Source organism: Thamnophis sirtalis, unplaced genomic scaffold (genome assembly GCF_051295495.1).
Source record: "Thamnophis sirtalis isolate CommonGarterSnake01/CBP01778 unplaced genomic scaffold, rThaSir2_p1.2 scaffold_1, whole genome shotgun sequence".
NCBI lineage: Eukaryota > Metazoa > Chordata > Lepidosauria > Squamata > Natricidae > Thamnophis > Thamnophis sirtalis.
The window spans coordinates 109,708,616-109,727,651 of NW_028261381.1; the positions used below are offsets into that span (position 1 = coordinate 109,708,616).

General features: G+C 39.2%; 2 protein-coding genes and 1 pseudogene across 2 annotated transcripts in view; all 3 read right to left on the minus strand.

The window, feature by feature from the left end:
* LOC148049664 (disintegrin and metalloproteinase domain-containing protein 20-like) overlaps positions 1 to 19,036 on the minus strand; it is a 63,488-nt gene that overhangs the window by 23,357 nt on the left and 21,095 nt on the right. The gene's annotated exons all lie outside the window — the stretch shown is intronic.
* LOC148049667 (disintegrin and metalloproteinase domain-containing protein 20-like) lies at positions 252 to 3,616 on the minus strand. The gene has a single exon (XM_087723509.1). The coding sequence runs from the start codon at positions 2,757 to 2,759 to the stop codon at positions 570 to 572; it is 2,190 nt and encodes a 729-aa protein (XP_087579635.1). The 5' UTR covers positions 2,760 to 3,616; the 3' UTR covers positions 252 to 569.
* Positions 7,827 to 11,342, minus strand: LOC148049668 (disintegrin and metalloproteinase domain-containing protein 20-like; annotated as a pseudogene).

Genomic DNA, 19,036 nt, shown 5'->3' on the forward strand with positions numbered 1-19,036 from the left:
GAGAAAGCCACCTATCATTGTATATGTAGCAGTTTTTCAGTCAATGGCTTTGGTAGGATAGGAGCAAGCAATTTTTCATTAATCCTGAAAATAAATTCTCTGACTTCCAGAGAGAAGACACTAGTTAATCTATTATGATGACTCATTGCATTAAATCTTAGGGAGAATAAAAACATTCCAGCAGAAAAATGAAGAGGTAATTAAAAAGTGATGGTGGGTTTTAATTGCACTTTCTGGCTACTACAACTTTCTGCCAGTTAATAGAAACTAGGAACCATCACACTGGGACAAGCTGCCTCTGAATTATCTCTTCTTTCCACTTTGAACTTGAAGCTTTGAGATCTAAAATTAAAACTATTTATTATTATTTAGAAATGAAAGATTTGCTTTAACTCTACTTTACATAGATTGGGGGTTTCTTCCCCTCCAAAGTAGCCAAATTCCACCCCAAAAAATGTGTGTGGGGAGACAACTTTAAACAATGAAATTTTGGAAGTCTTTGTTTTTCAAATTGACTGTTAATTCCTGGACTTATATTGAATGGGTTTTTCATTCTTACCAAAGATGAGTTACACTGGTGTTCCTTCATCTTTTGATTTTGTAGCATGGATTCTTCCCTGAAAATTTCCAAATGAGTTTCTCAGCCCATCCTTGAACCAGATAACTAGACCAGTAGAAACAATTGTGAGACAAAAGGCACAGAATATTCCAGTTATAGCTGAGATTTTCACACTACCTTTAGCCTCTACTGAAATGGGAAGTGGCCCACTGTCTATGCTACCTCCATAGCCTATATTGCTGCAGTCTGGAGGGGCCCATCCAACATCACAGTGACAGTGTTTGAGAGTGTTACAAACTCCACGATTGTGGCACATTGTGACATTACAGTCATATTTCAGAATGGACACATTGACACAACTAGCCTCAATGCACAACATTTTATCACCACAAGGAGTACCATCTCTCACAGCTCCAATATCATTTACTTTCATCCCAGTGTGATAGTCAGTGCCGAAGCAATCATCATGTTCAATGGAACTATGAATTATTGTAGTGTGATCCTCCAAAGAAGGAATTTCTTCATTTTTACACTGGATACGGCCACACAGGCTATCTCCAGTATCACATTTCTTGTATTTTCCATGTTTAAGGCCGCAGTTGCCAAAGCGATCACCTTTATTATTCACTTCTCTGAAGCAAACTTCAGAAGCGACTCTTGCTTCACTACCGAATATCATTTTGCACTGCATATCATGAGTCATGCAGTTCCCATGATAACAATACACGCCATCATTGCACACGGCACCATCTTGCACATGCACATCTTCTGGGCAGTGCTCTGAAGTCCCATTGCAATATTCAGGGAGATCACAACTGCTAATCTTCTCTCTGCAAACAGTTCCATGTTGACGATACTGGCAGTTAGCACAGCACAGTCCAAAGGCACAAACAGCCCTGGGGCGCAAACGACAATTAGCTTCGCAGCAGGGATCTGACTTGCATTGTATTTCTGACCCACAGTCACACTGCTCTCCCTTTTCCACTCTTTTGTTACCACAGGATTCAAACTTAAATGTTGTGTTAGTGTCTGGTGGGACAAATAAACATTCAGTGTTTCTATAATGGAAATAATCCTTGAAACTGCAGTTACTAAATTTATCAGTCTCTGCTGCAAATGGTGCCATAATGCATTCACTCTTTTCACAATGACAAAATTGCTCATCATGCTGCATTCCAAGAACATGTCCCAGTTCATGAGTAAATATGACAGACATATAAAACAAACTGGGGGTTCTATAGGATTCAATAGCACTTGCCCCGTATTTGTTACATATAGTACCAATGTATGCAAGTCCTACTGATACCCCAAAATCTTTATAAGCAAATAAGTGAGCAACATCATTCTTTAAAATATTAAGTAAATGTTTTCTTCTCCATTCATTAAATGATAAAAGTGTGTCATCTGCTATATGGGTAATGTCTATGAGATTTTTTTGTGACCAGATCACTAAGCCTGTTATTGACAGATGAACAGAAAGTGGATCATAAAATGAATTTGCAGTGTGAATAATATCTAGAACTTGCATCGTAATAAAAGATTCATTGCTGTGAAACTTCAAATATCGTTCATGATCAATCACAATTGCTACCTTAACATATCTCGTATGTGGCCACCAGGATTTTCCAAAAACTTCTTTGTTTCCAAGATTCTGTATTTCAGGAGTAATGAATTCTTGATGGCTCTGTTGTTTTTCTCCTACTCCACAAGTCATTCGGGGAGCCCCTTCCTCTACTTCTAACCGAAACACCACATGTTGAAAGGTAAAAGATTCCTGAACTGGTTCAATTTCATAGGTCTTATTTTCCATTTGTATGAGACCTCTCAGGCCTCCTGAACATGTACTGAGGGTGACTCGAGAAGGGGACTTTCTCTGAATAAATCCATGGTAGAAACAATCATCCTTGATAAAAGGATTGTCCACCTGGAGATCTCCTGCTGTATTATAGGTGAAGAGAGGAAAGACCTTAGGGATGAAGTTCCTTCTTTGCCTGAGGAATACCACATGGGGATTTCCTTCAATGGGCAGGAGGTAGCTCACATCCTGGGGTTCTTCTTGCCCATACCTGGGAGACAGCTTCCTTGGGATGATCACATCGTAAGAGGCATATCTGAAGCCCTGAGGAGGTCCCTGTCCAGAAGCTGCATTTTGGACAATCTTAAGCAATATCACACTCAACAGTGACAGATAGACACTCATTTTCGCAGAACGAATGTAGTAACTGACCCTATTCTGGAAAAGGGAGAGAGAGAGCAAGGGAGGGAGGGAGGGACAGATGGGGGAGACAGACAGATTGACTTAGGGTTTTGAATTTGAAGATTTGAAAATGAGAATTCTGAACATACCAGTAGCAACAAAAATGCAATAGATTTTTGGAATGGAGGCGGAGTTTAAACAACCAATGTAGAATAACTACTGTTCATATCCTAGTGCTCTCTAACAGTAATAAACTGATATTTTCTCTAGTTGGCTCAAGGTGTGAATTGAAATTCAATAATTTGAGTGGATATTGAAGTAGCCTATCACACCAGGTGATGTGTGGTTTTGTAAGAGCTCCAAATCAATAACCTGCTGAACCTTCTAATTTCTAATTCATGTTTATTTGGCTTTTGCTCCTTTCATACAGGTTATCTTTGACTATAAAATGATCTGATACTTTTCTATACCAAGTGCCTCAGTCTTTGCTGCAAGAATGTTATTGGGGAGCGGGAGAGAATCTATTAAAGACCACAAAGTTGGACTCTTAGCACAAATAAACCCAATTTTAAAGGCTGAATAGACTGTACTTTTATGTTACGTGAGAGATCAACAAGAAGAACCATTGTCCTCTTCAACAAAGATTGTGCTGGGTTCTATAAATTCTATGCATCTGATGTTGAGTGGGATCAAAAGCCTACTAAAACTAGATGCTCAACATGAATGTTTTGGCATCTTTGCTTCCTTTTTCATTATTTGTTTCCAATGGTCTGCAATTGTTGTTTTATCTCTATGTGCCTGTTGATGGCTCATTTGTTTGAATACCAAATTTCCAAGAGTTCACTTGCACGTAGAGAATTAGCTTGATCTAGGTCTAAGATGATGACCATTTCCCCATTCAAATTATGGTTGTGTCTGTCCATGTGTTGTGGGATTAAGGAGTTTTTATTGTGTCTTCTTGATGCTGGTGTTCATAGATGTGGTTTGCTATTAAGAAATATGATAGCAGTTTCTTCTAGGTATTTTACATTATGAAAGAAAACATCAAAAGATACTTTCAAAGCTTTATTTACATCGTGGTATGCAAATGGGGTGGCGTGCCTTCCTATGGGATGGAAAATATAAAGCCCAACAAGAAATAATGAATAAGATACTGATGTGTGCGGAAATGGACAGACTGACTCTAGAGCTCAAAGACAAGGGTGAGATGGAATATCATGAAATTTGGGACAAATGGTACTGATGGTTAGAAATGAGGGGAAAAAATCAGGACAGAAAAACGCAGACAAGTTAAGAATTGGGAAATGTGGTATTAAGATTGTGTGATATGTAGGAATTGGATAAGTATTTGTTAGTAATTATATAAAAAGGGGATTAATAGGCAGATAATTTGACTGACTACACATACATATATACACATAATGGATATAAACTGCAATTGTTGTAAGATTCAAAAACTACATGGAAATGCTTATGCCAGAATTGTCGCACTATGGCCAATGTTTTTAATGTTTATCTAATAAAAAACATTTAAAAAAACAATCTGCAAAACAGTGCTGGGAGGAGTTGCGTAGTGTTTATGTGAGAGAGTCTGCAGGTAGCAAGGTGTTGCTGACTTGGAAAATGTATAAGACACAGCTGAAGCCAGGAGAGTGTATTTCCACATATTTGCAGAATATGAGAAGGACATTCCTTAAGTTGGAAGAAAAGAGAATGACTTTTACTGAAGCACACAAGGCATATGTGGTGCTTAGGTCTTTGGACAGTTCATGGGATGTTCTTTTTTTTTAAAAAAAAATATATTTTATTCATTTTCACATTCCATTTGCAATCACTTATATACAGGGTATTTGCTATAAGAAAAAAAAAAGAAATAAAACAAACAAAATAAAAAGGAAACACAACTCATCATTCACAACCCCACCTAACACTTCCATCCTCCATACACCCCATCTACCCCCTCCAACTTTCCTTTCTCCCTCTAACACTCCCCTCCTACTTCCCTTTCCCCTCAAACCTTCCTTCTCCCCTTACTTCCCACACGCCCTCCTTACATTCCCCTTACTCCTTCCTTGCTCCTCCCTCTTCTTTCCCTCTACCTCCCTCCTTGGTGTATGCCTTTATTCGAGTGTTGTTTAATCTGATAAAAGTAAAATAAACCAAGGAAAAATATATATATATATAAAGAAAGAAAAAAGAGAGAAAAGAAAAAAAAAACCACCGTATATAAATACATTCTTGTTCTTATTGAGACTATGTTAACACCCCCCCCCCACCCCCACAAATCCCCATCCCTAATCCTCCCGACTTCCCAGGGCCCACACCTGGCACTACCTTCTGTCTAAAGTATCTTGTATACGTATGGATTAAAAATAAAAGTAATATGTCAAAAGAGAGAAAAACAAGAAAAAAAGAAAGAAAAGAAAAGAGAGAGAGAAAAAAAAAACCACTCTTTGTGTTGATCTCAGCCCCCCATCTTTATCTATGCTTAAATAGTATAAGTCATTCTATCTATATTTTATTCTCGTCTCTTACTTCTTTGTTATTTACCCCAACCTTCTGTAGACTCTCCCGTTCCTCTTCCTAAACCTTATATTCAGATAAACATTTATACAAATTTGTGTAGGCATCAATATACAATCTAACCAAAAATGATCCCTTCCGATAAAATTTAAGCAACGTGGTTCATGCCACGTATTCAAATATTACTTTACAGAAGAATAATCAAACTTTCCCTTCTAATAAAATTTAAACAGCGTAAATAATCTTTCTTAACCTCCTTTTCAAACAATAATTCAAAATAATCTAACCAAGCTTCCCCTTCTTAGTAAAGTTTAAGCAGCGTAGATCAAGTATTACTTTACACAAAAATCAGTTTCTATCTTAAGATAATCCCAACCGACTTTCTCTTCTAATAGAATTTAAATAACGTAAATCATTCCACATGCGTTTTACCCTCATCCCTTGCTTGTCTGATATTTACCACTATCAAATTTATGCAGACATTTGTTTAAGATCTAGCTCAAAGTAATTTCAACCGACTTTCCCTTCTAATAAGAATTAAATAGCATGGATCATTCCACATATTCAAATAATACTTTCAACAAAAGTCAGTTAACCTTCTGTTTTAAAGTAGTCCCTTCTAACAAAATTTAAACAACATAATTCATTCCGCATTCATTTTACATCTATCTTAAGATAATCCCAACCGGCTTTCTCTTCTAATAAGCTTTAAACAACGTAAATCATTCCGCATATATTTTACCCTCATCCCTTGCTTGTCTGATGTTTACCACTATCAAATTTATGCTGACGTTAGTTTAAGATCTAGCTCAAAGTAATTTCACCCAACTTTCCCTTCTAATAAGAATTAATCCGCTTTTTCTACCGGAGAGAGGTCGCAAACCCCCATTCGGTCCACAACTTTGGCAAATATTTTAAAATGTCTAAATTCTCGATCTCCGTTTTTCTGCTTCTCCGAGGGAGGAAAGGCTACCCCCTCCATCTTGCAGCCACGCGGCCTGCCGCTTGCCTTCTCCTTCCGCTTGTCTCTCCTCTCTTCCAAGTAAGTCAGGAAGTCCCGCCTTCAAAGTCCTACAATAGAAATCTCGGGCCTCCGAAACAGAGTTAAGACGAAATCTTTGATTCTCAAATGTGACTGTAATGCCGGCAGGGGCCTCCCATCTGTATCGAATCTGTTGACTCCTAAGCTCTTTAGTTAAAAAGGCATAGTCCCTTCTTGCTCTCAACATCTGGAAAGGTATATCTTTGAAAACAATCAGGTCCTGGTCATCAACTCAGAGACTGTTATTATGAAACTTTTGCACAATCGCGTTTCTGGATTCTTTTGTGGAGAAATATATAATTATGTCCCTCGGGAGCTGTCGCTGTTCCGCTACCAATGAGTTCTGGCGATAGATTTTCCGAATCTGCCAATCAAAGTTAAGTCCCGGGCTTCCCACCGCATGGCTGAAGGCTTCAGCAAAGGTCTGTTTCAGATTCTCTTGCTCCTTTTCACGGAATCCTCTAACTCTTATTGCAAATGCCTTCCTATTAAAATTTATCATCACGAACTGTTCTTCAGTGTCTCTAATTTTTTGTTGTAATATTTGAATATTAGTAGTCAAATTAAAATTAGCCTTCTCCAAGCTTTCCAATTTATTCTCTATTTCAGCAGAATAATCTGACAGGGCAGACACGGCTGCGAACGTATTCGCCTTCATTTGGTTAATTTTAGACTTTAAATCATCATATAGTTCCAATACAAATTCCTTGATTTCTTGTTTAAAATCATTAAACATTTTAAAGAAATATTCCTGTGTTAAAAATTCTCCAGTAGAGGGCATAGGAGACAAAGGCTGTGGTTCCAATATAAATTCTTTAGATTCTTTAGGCACATTTGTAGCAAGACGCTTCTTTGACCTGGGTGCCATAATAAATAAACAAATAAGCAGCGCTTTTGCTCCCCTCTGTTTCCAAAGAAAAAGAGTTTATTTTGTTAAGGAGCGGTCTGCAGGAAGGTAAAACCGGCTAAGTACATCCGCTATCAATCACCAACGGAGAGAAATCGCCATTTTGGATCCGTTTAGACAAAGAAGTCTCTAAGACAAATGGTGCTGGTATTTAAGATAGTAATAAAAGCATAAATCTCACAGGAGTGGGACCCGCCCGTATTAACCTAGCTTGAAAAAACTTTGCTTTGTCCTGGGGGGGGGGGGCTAGCCTGTCTGGGGCTGCCAAAAAAGGCAGCTGAGAAGAACTGGCTGGAGATAAAAGCTCTGCTCCCGCTGGATCTAATCTCTATCCACAGCCAAAAAAAAAGAAAAAGGCTGTGGATTACGAATAGACCCTAGCATACAGAGCTACTCCCTGCCCCTTTCTTAGCCAAAAAGGGGTGATATCTATGATCTTATTTAGATATACAGACCAGATCCCTGAGAGGAGCTCGGTTGAGCCCTCCTCGGCAACAGGCCACGCCCCCAGGAAGTCAGTTCATGGGATGTTCTTATGACTAGTCTAGAGTCCATGCAAGGACAGGATTTAACCATGGCATATTTAACTGGTCGGTTGTTAGAGGAGTAGCAGAAACAGCTGGAGAGGAGAACAGGAAAAGAAGGAGAGTGTGTTCAGCACAGGCCAGCATCTCCAACAGTCCAGGATGCTGGCAGAGATGAATCTTTGGACATGAAAAATGTGCTATATTATCAATGCAGTGAGGAAAAATAAAAATAAAAAACCAGAAGGAATAGAACTGGGAAATGGAGATATAGTGAAAGCATTAGCAAAGGATGATGGTTACAAGTACCTAGGCATATTGGAAGCAGATAACATCTTGAATGGAAAAGCCAAAGAGTCAACAAAAAAGGAATACATCAAGAGGGTCAGCAAAATATTAAAATCAAAGCTGAATGCTGGAAACATAATTCCAGCTGGCTGGACTAATTCTTAGTGAGAACAAAAACATACTAGCAGAAATAGTAGTAAAAGTAGTAATTGTAAAATATTAAAATCAAAGCTGAATGCTGGAAACATAATTCCAGCTGGCTGGACTAATTCTTAGTGAGAACAAAAACATACTAGCAGAAATAGTAGTAAAAGTAGTAATTGTACTTTCTTCCTAGTACAGCTTTCTGCAGGTTGATAGGAACTAGGAGCCTGGAACAACGTGAATTAACTCTTCCTCCCAAAGTTGGAACTTGGAATTTTAAATTAAAAATATTAAAATGATTTAATTTAATTTAATACATTGAAATTTCAAGTGCCTTTTAAAAAATTGAGAGTTAATTCTTGTGATTATACTGGATGCTTTGTGCATTCTAAGCAACCGTGAGTGTTCCTTCATCGGTTGATTTCATAGCATGGACTCTTTCCTGAAATTTTCCAGATTGGCTTCTTAGTCTATCCTTGAACCAAATAACCAGGCCAGCACAAACATTTGTGAGACAAAAAGCAGAGAGTATTGCAGCTACAGCTGAGGTTTTCATATTAGCTTTAGACAGAAATGTAACTGGAGGTGGCCCACTGTCGATGCTACCTCCATAGCCTTTATTTGTGCAGTCTGGAGGGGCCCATCCAGTATCACAGTGACAGTGTTTGAGAGTGTTACAAACTCCCTGATTGTGGCACATTGTGACATTACAGTCATATTTCAGAATGGACACATTGACACAACTACCCTCAATGCACAACATGTTATCGCCACAAGGAGTAACATCTCTCACGGCTCCAATATCATTTACTTTCATCCCAGTGTGATAGTCAGTGCCGAAGCAATTATCATATTCAATGGAAGTATGAATTATTGTAGTGTGATCCTCCAAAGAAGGAATTTCTTCACTTTTACACTGGATACGGCCACACAGGCTATCTCCAGTATTGCATTTCTTGTATTTTCCATGTTTAAGGCCGCAGTTGCCAAAGCGATCACCTTTATTATTCACTTCTCTGAAGCAAACTTCAGAAGCGACTCTTGCTTCACTACCGAATATTATTTTGCACTGCATATCATGAGTTGTGCAGTTCCCATGATAACAATACACGCCATCATTGCACACGGCACCATCTTGCACATGCACATCTTCTGGGCAGTGCTCTGAAGTCCCATTGCAATATTCAGGGAGATCACAACTGCTAATCTTCTCTCTGCAAACAGTTCCACGTTGGCGATACTGGCAGTTAGCACAGCACAGTCCAAAGGCACAAACAGCCGTGGGGCGCAACGTACAATTAGCTTGACAGCAGGGATCTGACTTGCATTGTATTTCTGACCCACAGTCACACTGCTCTCCCTTTTCCACTCTTTTGTTACCACAGGATTCAAACTTAAATGTTGTGTTAGTGTCTGGTGGGACAAATAAACATTCAGTGTTACTATAATGGAAATAATCCTTGAAACTGCAGTTACTAAATTTATCAGTCTCTGCTGCAAATGGTGCCATAATGCATTCACTCTTTTCACAATGACAAAATTGTCCATCATGCTGCATTCCAAGAACATGTCCCAGTTCATGAGTAAATATGACAGACATATAAAACAAACTGGGGGTTCTATAGGATTCAATAGCACTTGCCCTGTATTTGTTACATATAGTACCAATGTATGCAAATCCTACTGTTAACCCAAAATCTTTATAAGCAAATAAGTGAGCAACATCATTCTTTAAAATATCAAGTAAATGGTTTGTTCTCCATTCATTAAATGATAAAAGTGTGTCATCTGCTATGTTGGTAATGTCTATGAGATTCTTTTGTGACCAGATCACTAAGCCTGTTATTGACAGATGAACAGAAAGTGTTCATCATGAGTTGTGCAGTTCCCATGATAACAATACACGCCATCATTGCACACGGCACCATCTTGCACATGCACATCTTCTGGGCAGTGCTCTGAAGTCCCATTGCAATATTCAGGGAGATCACAACTGCTAATCTTCTCTCTGCAAACAGTTCCACGCCGACGATATTGGCAGTTAGCACAGCACAGTCCAAAGGCACAAACAGCCGCGGGGCGCAACGTACAATTAGCTTGACAGCAGGGATCTGACTTGCATTGTATTTCTGACCCACAGTCACACTGCTCTCCCTTTTCCACTCTTTTGTTACCACAGGATTCAAACTTAAATGTTGTGTTAGTGTCTGGTGGGACAAATAAACATTCAGTGTTACTATAATGGAAATAATCCTTGAAACTGCAGTTACTAAATTTATCAGTCTCTGCTGCAAATGGTGCCATAATGCATTCACTCTTTTCACAATGACAAAATTGTCCATCATGCTGCATTCCAAGAACATGTCCCAGTTCATGAGTAAATATGACAGACATATAAAACAAACTGGGGGTTCTATAGGATTCAATAGCACTTGCCCTGTATTTGTTACATATAGTACCAATGTATGCAAGTCCTACTGTTAACCCAAAATCTTTATAAGCAAATAAGTGAGCAACATCATTCTTTAAAATATCAAGTAAATGGTTTGTTCTCCATTCATTAAATGATAAAAGTGTGTCATCTGCTATGTTGGTAATGTCTATGAGATTCTTTTGTGACCAGATCACTAAGCCTGTTATTGACAGATGAACAGAAAGTGGATCATAAAATGAATTTGCAGTGTGAATTATATCCAAAACTTGCATCATAATAAAAGATTCATTGCTTTGAAACTTCAAATATCGTTCATGATCAATCACAATTGCTACCTTAATATACCTCTCAGGCCTCCTGAACATGTACTGAGGGTGACCCGAGCAGGGGACTTGCTCTGAATAAATCCATGGTAGAAACAATCATCCTTGATAAAAGGATTGTCCACCAGGAGATCTCCTGCTGTATCATAGGTGAAGACAGGAAAGACCCTAGGGATGAAGTTCCTTCTTTGCCTGAGGAATACCACATGGAGATTTCCTTCAATGGGCAGGAGGTAGCTCACATCCTGGGGTTCTTCTTGCCCATACTTGGGAGACAGCTTCCTTGGGATGATCACGTCGTAAGAGGCATATCTGAAGCCCTGAGGAGGTTCCCGTGTGGAAGCTGCATTTTGGATTATCTTAAGCAACACCACACTCCACCATGACAGATAAGTACTCATTTTTGCAGAACAAGGGTAGAAACTGACCCTATCCTAGGAAACGAATCCCAATATGGATGGGCACATGGGAATTCAGCGTATTTGTCTGTGTGGGTGTGAGAGAGAGAGAGATGTTGGGATTGAATGAGGGTACAAACTGACCCTAAGAAAGGAATCTCAATAGGGATGGGAATAGCAGAATTAAAATTGTTTGTGTGAGAGAGAAATGTTGAGACAGACTTAAACATTTGAAAATGAGGATTCTGTACATAGCAACAGAAACAGGCAATAGGTTTTAGAATGTAGGCGGAGTTTGAAGAATCGAATATAGAATACAAAAGCATAGCAGCTGAGGTATTGCTCCCCACCCTAGCATCCGTGGCTGGGGAAAGCCCCTGAGCAAACTAGGAAGTCTGGAATGGGGGAGGGACTGGGAACAGGCCAGACTCCCAAAAACTCTGATAGAACCATTATGGGATCCTTAGAACAGCTGAGTGAGAAATTTGTCTGAAACACCTTTCATGATGAGGGGCTGTTGTACAGCCCAAAAAGAGAGAGTTTGCAGCTGAGAACTTTGAAGAGGGAGAAGCAGACTGGAATGCAGTCCCCCTTCTCCACCCACCAGGGAGAATGAGCCCAAGACTGCTTCTGGTGGCTCCTCTACACAACAGGGAAGCCAAGATGGGCAACCATCCCTCTCTATGAACTAGAGATGAGGGAAACTGCCAAACACACCAAGCACAGGGATATGGGGTCCAAAATGATGTGGGAAGAGTAGTGCTGAACAAATCACCCCAATTCAGGGGGAAAACTCGATGGGGACTCAGATCAACTGGCTCTATTTCTTGACTTGCTAGAGTCCACTTAGAGCACTAAGGATACCTTTACCCATCACAGAGAGCCATGGTGAATAACATCACTTAGCGGCTAGAGGGAGAAGCAAAGGAATGGCTAGCAGCTCTCTATAAGAGGAGATCCCCCCAGCTGCAAGATGTCGATGACTTCCTACAAGAGCTTGAAGCCAGATTTGAGGAGGTGGAGGAGGATGAATACATGGAGGATGAGCTTTGAAACCTAAAGCACAGAAGGCGACCTATTAAGGAATACATCTGTGAATTCAGGAGACTCATGGAGAAGCTATCCCCTTTGCCGGAGTGGCTATTAGTTCACTTTTTCAGAACGAGCCTGGACAAGCAAATTGCCCAAGGAACCGCCTATCAGGATATTCTAAACAGCCTCTCTGAAGAGTTCTGAGTAACCATAAAAGTTAACTGTGGATTGTGCATTCACAACATGCAGAAGCAACCAGATACCAAGGGGAAGGACAACCAGACCAGAGACCATCTGGCCAATGGGAGGCTGCACCAGGATAGCCGGCTCCAAAACCATCCCTCCCACAAAGCCAATTGAAATGCTGCAGATGTGGAGGGATGGGCCACATTACATTGACATGCGCAACCCCAGCTCCGAAACCCAAGCCAGAGCCACTACCCAGGACACAACTGAAACGAAGCCCCAGGCATGCCACTGACACATCCTGAAAAGCCCTCCAGGCTGTAGGGGTGCCCCCCACCCAGCCAGAGTGGTGGTGGTGGTGAGTCAAGCCAATAATGACCAATTGCTGGATTTCTATGACAGAAAGGACGAAGATAAAAATGACGCAATGGTGAGTGAATGGATCCATCCCTATATCCTCACAATATGCCTCTCACAATCCCAAAAATGGAGACCCGGGGTACTTTTCAAGCCCTAATAGACTCAGGCTGCACTAGATGCTTGATTAACCACAGTCCTGAAGTTGGGGATTAGAGCGAAGAGACTAGCCCACCTGATCAGATTCGAACAAGTTGATGGGTCCCTACTAGGGGGAGTCTACACAACCTACCTGATCAAATCAGTGAAGATAGAGTTAGCAGTCCACTGGGAAGCAATCCAATTCATAAAATAGCCCCTAAGATGATGGACACGGTCATACAGGGGCGCTCTTGACTAGACAAGTGGAGGCTGACAATCTGATGGAAGAGGGGCATTCAGAGGCTGATGATAGCAAGAGGACCCAAACCCCTTCCACACCAGCAAATAGAAACATTGCCCACACAGGGAAACCCCCCACCAAATGTCCCACCAGAACAATTAGCAGCCTCCTGCAACAATGAAGCATAAAAATTGGATGAAGATAAAAATTGTCCCCCCGCCCCGGCCTGCTAGAACGTTGATGGCAATAGCGCTTTATTATACGAGGTGGGCTAATAATAAAATCCAGTCATTTCTGCTGAGCTAAGGCCACGCTTATTCCCTTTTAACTGCCTGAGGTTCCTTTGGTGACAGACGGGGATTGCTGCTCCCCCCCACCAAGCTCCAGGGGGAACACGTTTATTTTTCATTGTTTTCTACTCACCCCTAGTTAAATAATACCTGCGGTGCAAAGCGGGGTGGTTGAGCAGACCTGGACGTGAATTACAGTTACCTGCCACTGCTGAGGGATACACTGGGGAAACAGTAGGAATTCCTCCCCCCCTTGCCTTTCATCTCTCCTCTTCCTCCTTCTCCTCCTCCTCCATCATTCCATTATGCAAACATCCAATGCAGGCAACCTATATAAAATTAATTATTAATATTTAACTTGCCTTAAATATATTCCAAAATTTCTACCCAGGGTTGTAGGGGACGATATGTTTTCAATAGTGAATGCCATTCCCTGCTAAACTTTATTACTGATAGCTGTTCATTTCCAAGTAAAACTGAAGTAGAATATTAATTCTCGCCATTTTCTATGCAATTGTAAAAAGATCAAAGAGGTCACAGTCCTCCCTTCACGATGATCATTTGTCATGTTTTAATAGGAGACAGGTAGTCCTGAACCTATGACCACAATTGAACCGGGCTTCCGGTGGCACCGTGCTGCTCTGACAACGTCTCCTCTGAGACGTTCCAGCCCCGAGATCGCGTTACATTGCCTGGACAGCGTAAATCAGTTGTCTGGCAGGTTGAAAACTCTTTCCTTGGGTGAAGAGGAAAGAGGAGAGCTGCCAAGCATGGGTAGAGTTCCCTTAACCCCCCCAGGAGTAAATTCTAGGGTTTGGAAGGTGTGAGCCCCCCTGTAGCTCGACACACTCCGCTCTCAGGATGCTCTGCTTTCCACAGATCAAAGAGCCACGACCACCCCTGCAATCAATGTTTGATCTACATTTGAGTAAGAAGCAGGCAGAGCAAATACTGGAGAGTTTCACAATTGCAGGTATTTTAAAACTTTAACTCCGTTTTACAAAAACTCCTTCTGTTAAAACTAACAAGATTGAAGTGAAAATGGTGCCCGAATATTGAAGGTGTGGCTGAATCGAAACTTAACAAGCTATTACATCTTAAGTGCTTCCTAACGTTGTTAAAAGAACTAAGAGTTTAAGTTCACTCAAAACAGCATTGATTTACTAATAAGCTACAAGACTTAATAATTGGACTAAGTGGTTTGTTTGGACTTAACAATTTGGTGGAAGATAAGTTTAATTGAATAGTTGAAATGGCCTCAAAACAAGTTAGAACAACAACTACTTCAAAGAGCGCTGGCAGCTCTCCAGCCCCGACAAACAAATTACAGTCATTATTACCTCCCTCCACTGCAAGGCGCCTTAAAAGAACAGGTTTCTGCTTTAGAACTTAAGATAGAAGAAAAGATTACATCTGCCTTTAAGGAGGTTTCGGAGGAAATATCTGGGATCAAGGAGCTAAACCAGACTCGTAACCAGCAAATAAGAGAAGACATAGTAGAAGCCTTTTTTTTTTTAGCAATAGCAGTAGACTTACATACCGCTTCATAGGGCTTTCAGCCCTCTCTAAGCAGTTTACAGAGAGTCAGCATATTGCCCCCAACAATCTGGGTCCTCATTTTACCCACCTCGGAAGGATGGAAGGCTGAGTCAACCCTGAGCTGGTGGGATTTGAACCGCTGAACTGCTGATCTAGCAGTAGCCTGCAGTGCTGCATTTAACCACTGCGCCACCTTGGCCCTTTAAAGATTTGGCTAGCTATGTATCCTCATTGGATGATAGAGTGGAAGAAATTAACCAGTCCAATGTCAACCTAGAAAGTAAAGTTGAAGAGGTTCAAAATAAGACTGATAAGTCAAAAGCAGAAATTACAATGATACAATATAGAGTGATGGAATTTGCTTTGAGAATAAGAGGCCTGAAAGAGAATAACCAAGAAAATCTGAAAGAGATTCTTGCAGAAGCTTTTGACCAATTAATTGGTCAACCAAGAGCTGAGTATGATTGGCAAATGGACAAAATATACTGTGTTAATTCATGGATTGCCAGATAGAAACAATTACCAAGAGATTGTAGTCTACTTTGCTACTAGGAATATAAGGAACCTGATACTACTTGGTCCTATAAAACCAAGTTGCAGATTGCAGGTCAGGAGGTGACAGTTTTGAAGGAAATTCCACCAAAAATGTTGAAATCTAGGAAAGACTATGCATTCCTAGTGGATGAACTTAAAAACCACCAGATACAATATAGATGGGAAGTTCCAGATAAAAAGATACTCTTAACGGGGGTATACGCCCCCAATCAACAACAAGAAAAATTTTATAAGTTGCTCCATACCAAGTTAATACAATGGGATTTAGATCGTATATATTATTGGGTGACTGGAATGGAGTATTGGATACTGAGAAAGACAAGAAGGGTCCATTGCAAAATATTCAAACACGTGCAAGATTACCTAAATCTTTCTTTGATATGATGGACGATATTGAGCTAAGAGACATCTGGCGGGAAAGGAATGCTAAAGAACAGGACTTTACATTTTTCTCTGATAGGCATCAATCCTTTTCTAGGATTGATTTTATATTAATCACAAATGATTTTCTTTCTAAGGTAAAGAAGAGGAAGATACGCTCGAGAGCTTTAACAGATCATAACCCAGTTTGGATGGAACCAGAATAAGGGAAGGAACCTAGAAAGTCTTGGAGGTTAAATGAAAATTTATTTAGATATGAAAAAAATGTCAATGAATGTAAAAAACTGTTGGAAGAATATTTTGCTCTTAATATGAATAAGGGAACATCTATGGAAATGGTTTGGGATGCAAGTAAAACGTACATGCGAGGAGTTTTAATAAACTTAAATAATCTATATAGACATAGACAGGGGGCAAAATGAAAGGAATTAGAGGAAGAGATAAAGAAGAAAGAGCAGGAGCTAATATCTAACTCAGGTAATAAGACAAAAGAGGCAATCACTTTACTACGAGTGCAATTTAATATGTTGATGTCAGATCAGGTGGCTACTAATTTATTTTATGCTAAACATAATACTTTTTGCAATGCAAATAAACCAGGTAGATGGTTAGCATATATGACGAGGAAAAAACAAAAATTTTGTACTATAGAAAAAATTGATTATAAAGGTAAAGAAGTTTATCAACAGGATATGATTAAAAAGGCTTTTTTAGAATTTTACACGAGATTGTACACTGGTGATAAAATACAAGGTTTAGACATAGATAGGTACTTGGAGAAAGAGAAAATCCCTATAGTTACGGATGAGCAAAGGGAGAGATTGAATCAACCAATAACCTCGGAGGAAATCCTCCTGGTAATTAAACAATTAAAAGTTGGGAAGGCACCTGGTATAGATGGACTGACAGTGGTTTATTATAAAAATGGTAGAACCTCTTAAGGAACTATTTAATAGAATCCAATTGTAAGGAAGGGTACCTCCATCTTTGAGAACAGCCTTTATCTCCCTGATTCCGAAAGAAGCTCATGATCTTAGCCAGCCAAAAAATTATAGGCCTATATCACTACTCAATACAGGTTATAAATTTTTTGCTAAAATATTAGCAAATAGGTTGATTTTAGTTATACAACAAGTGATCCACAATTATCAATCTGGTTTTATACAAGGGAGACAAATGAAAAGTAATGTAAGCCAAATTGTTAATATATTGGAGTATCTGGGAAAGAACAACCAAGTCCCGAAGCGTTCATATTCTTGGATGCGGAGAAACCATTTGATCAAGTAAATTGGCAATTTTTAATGAAAATAATACAAAAGATGAAATTTGGAGAGCATTTCACACAATCTATCAAGGCAATATGTCAGGAACAAACAGCACAAATTATAGTTAATGGTATTTTAACAGCACCTTTTAAAATTGAAAAAGGAACAAGACATGGGTGTTCCCTGTCTCCATTATTGTTTATCTTAACCCTGGAGTTATTGTTGAATAAAATACGCGGGTCAGATGATTTACAGGGAATTAAGATTAGGCATTATGAATACAGATTACGAGCATTTCCCCAACTGGGGAAATCAACTATGGCTTTAATGAACATAATTAATCAATATGGTCACGTATCTGGGTTTAAAATAAATCTAGGGAAAACAAAGATGATAGTTAAAAATATGAACGCAAATCAAAGAGAAGAATTAAAAGAATAACAGGATGCGAGATAGTAAAAAAGGTCAAGTATCTAGGAGTTTATATTACAACCTCAAATGGGAAATTATATAAGTATAATTACGAACCATTATGGCATAGAATACAGGTAGAGATGAAGAAATGGGAAAAACTACAACTCTTTGCTGGGAAAGATAGCAGCAGTAAAAATGAATGTTTTGCCTAAGTTTTTATTCCTTTTTCAAATGATACCAATACTTAAAAAAGATGCAAATTTGGAAGAATGGCAGAAGGATATTAATAAATTTGTTTGGGCAGGGAAGAAACCGAGAATAAAACTTAAAATAATGCAAGATGTACGTAAGAGAGGAGGTTTGAAAATGCCAAACTTAAAATTATATTATGAAGCAGTAGCTTTATCAATAATTAGTGATTGGATCAACTCAACAGAGGATAAAATACTGAACATTGAAGGGTATGATTTGGTGTATGGTTGGCATGCTTATTTAATATATGATAAGAAGGTGGATAAGATTTTTAAAAGTCATATTTTAAGGAATGCTCTATTGCGTGTCTGGAAAAAATATCAACATAAATTAAATGATAAGATACCTATGTGGCCAATACCCAGACACGCAATAGAGAATATAAGCACAGAACAAAAACAGGATGTAACCACATACAGACAGCTTCTTACTATAGAAGGAGGTGTATTACAGTTAAAACCTCTGAATGTACTAAAAGTGGAAAGGGTAATTCAAACCTGGTTTCAGTATGGACAGCTACAGGCCAGATGGAAAAAAAGACCAGAAAATTGGTATTATGCAAAATGAGGACAACCTAGTAAAACAAATTAGGGACCAAAGTCAAATGCATATAAAAAGGTTTTATAATATATTGATAGAAATAGATTCTGAAACAGAGTTAGTTAAAGACTGTATGATAAAGTGGGCACAAAATTTTGAAGAACCAATAATGATGGAAACATGGGAAAAGATATGGGTAAGAAACCTAAAATTTACGCAAGTCCAAAACTTGAGAGAGAATTTCTACAAGATGTTTTATAGATGGCATTAGGTCCTAAAAAATTAGCTTGTATGTCTCCGAACTTACAACCTAAATGCTGGAGATGTGATTGTGCTGATGCTATGTATCATCATATATGGTGGACTTGTAAAAAGGTCAAAGCATTTTGGATAAAAATATGGTGGATTATGCAAAATATTCTTAAAAAGTGGATAAAGTTTACTCCTCAGTTATTCTTGGTAGGTATAATCACAGATTGTACAGTTATAGAGACTAATTTGATT

What these genes read in the sequence shown, in the direction of transcription:
- LOC148049667 (XM_087723509.1), bottom strand. Translation starts at nt 2,759, where the DNA reads ATGAGTGTCTATCTGTCACTGTTGAGTGTGATATTGCTTAAGATTGTC.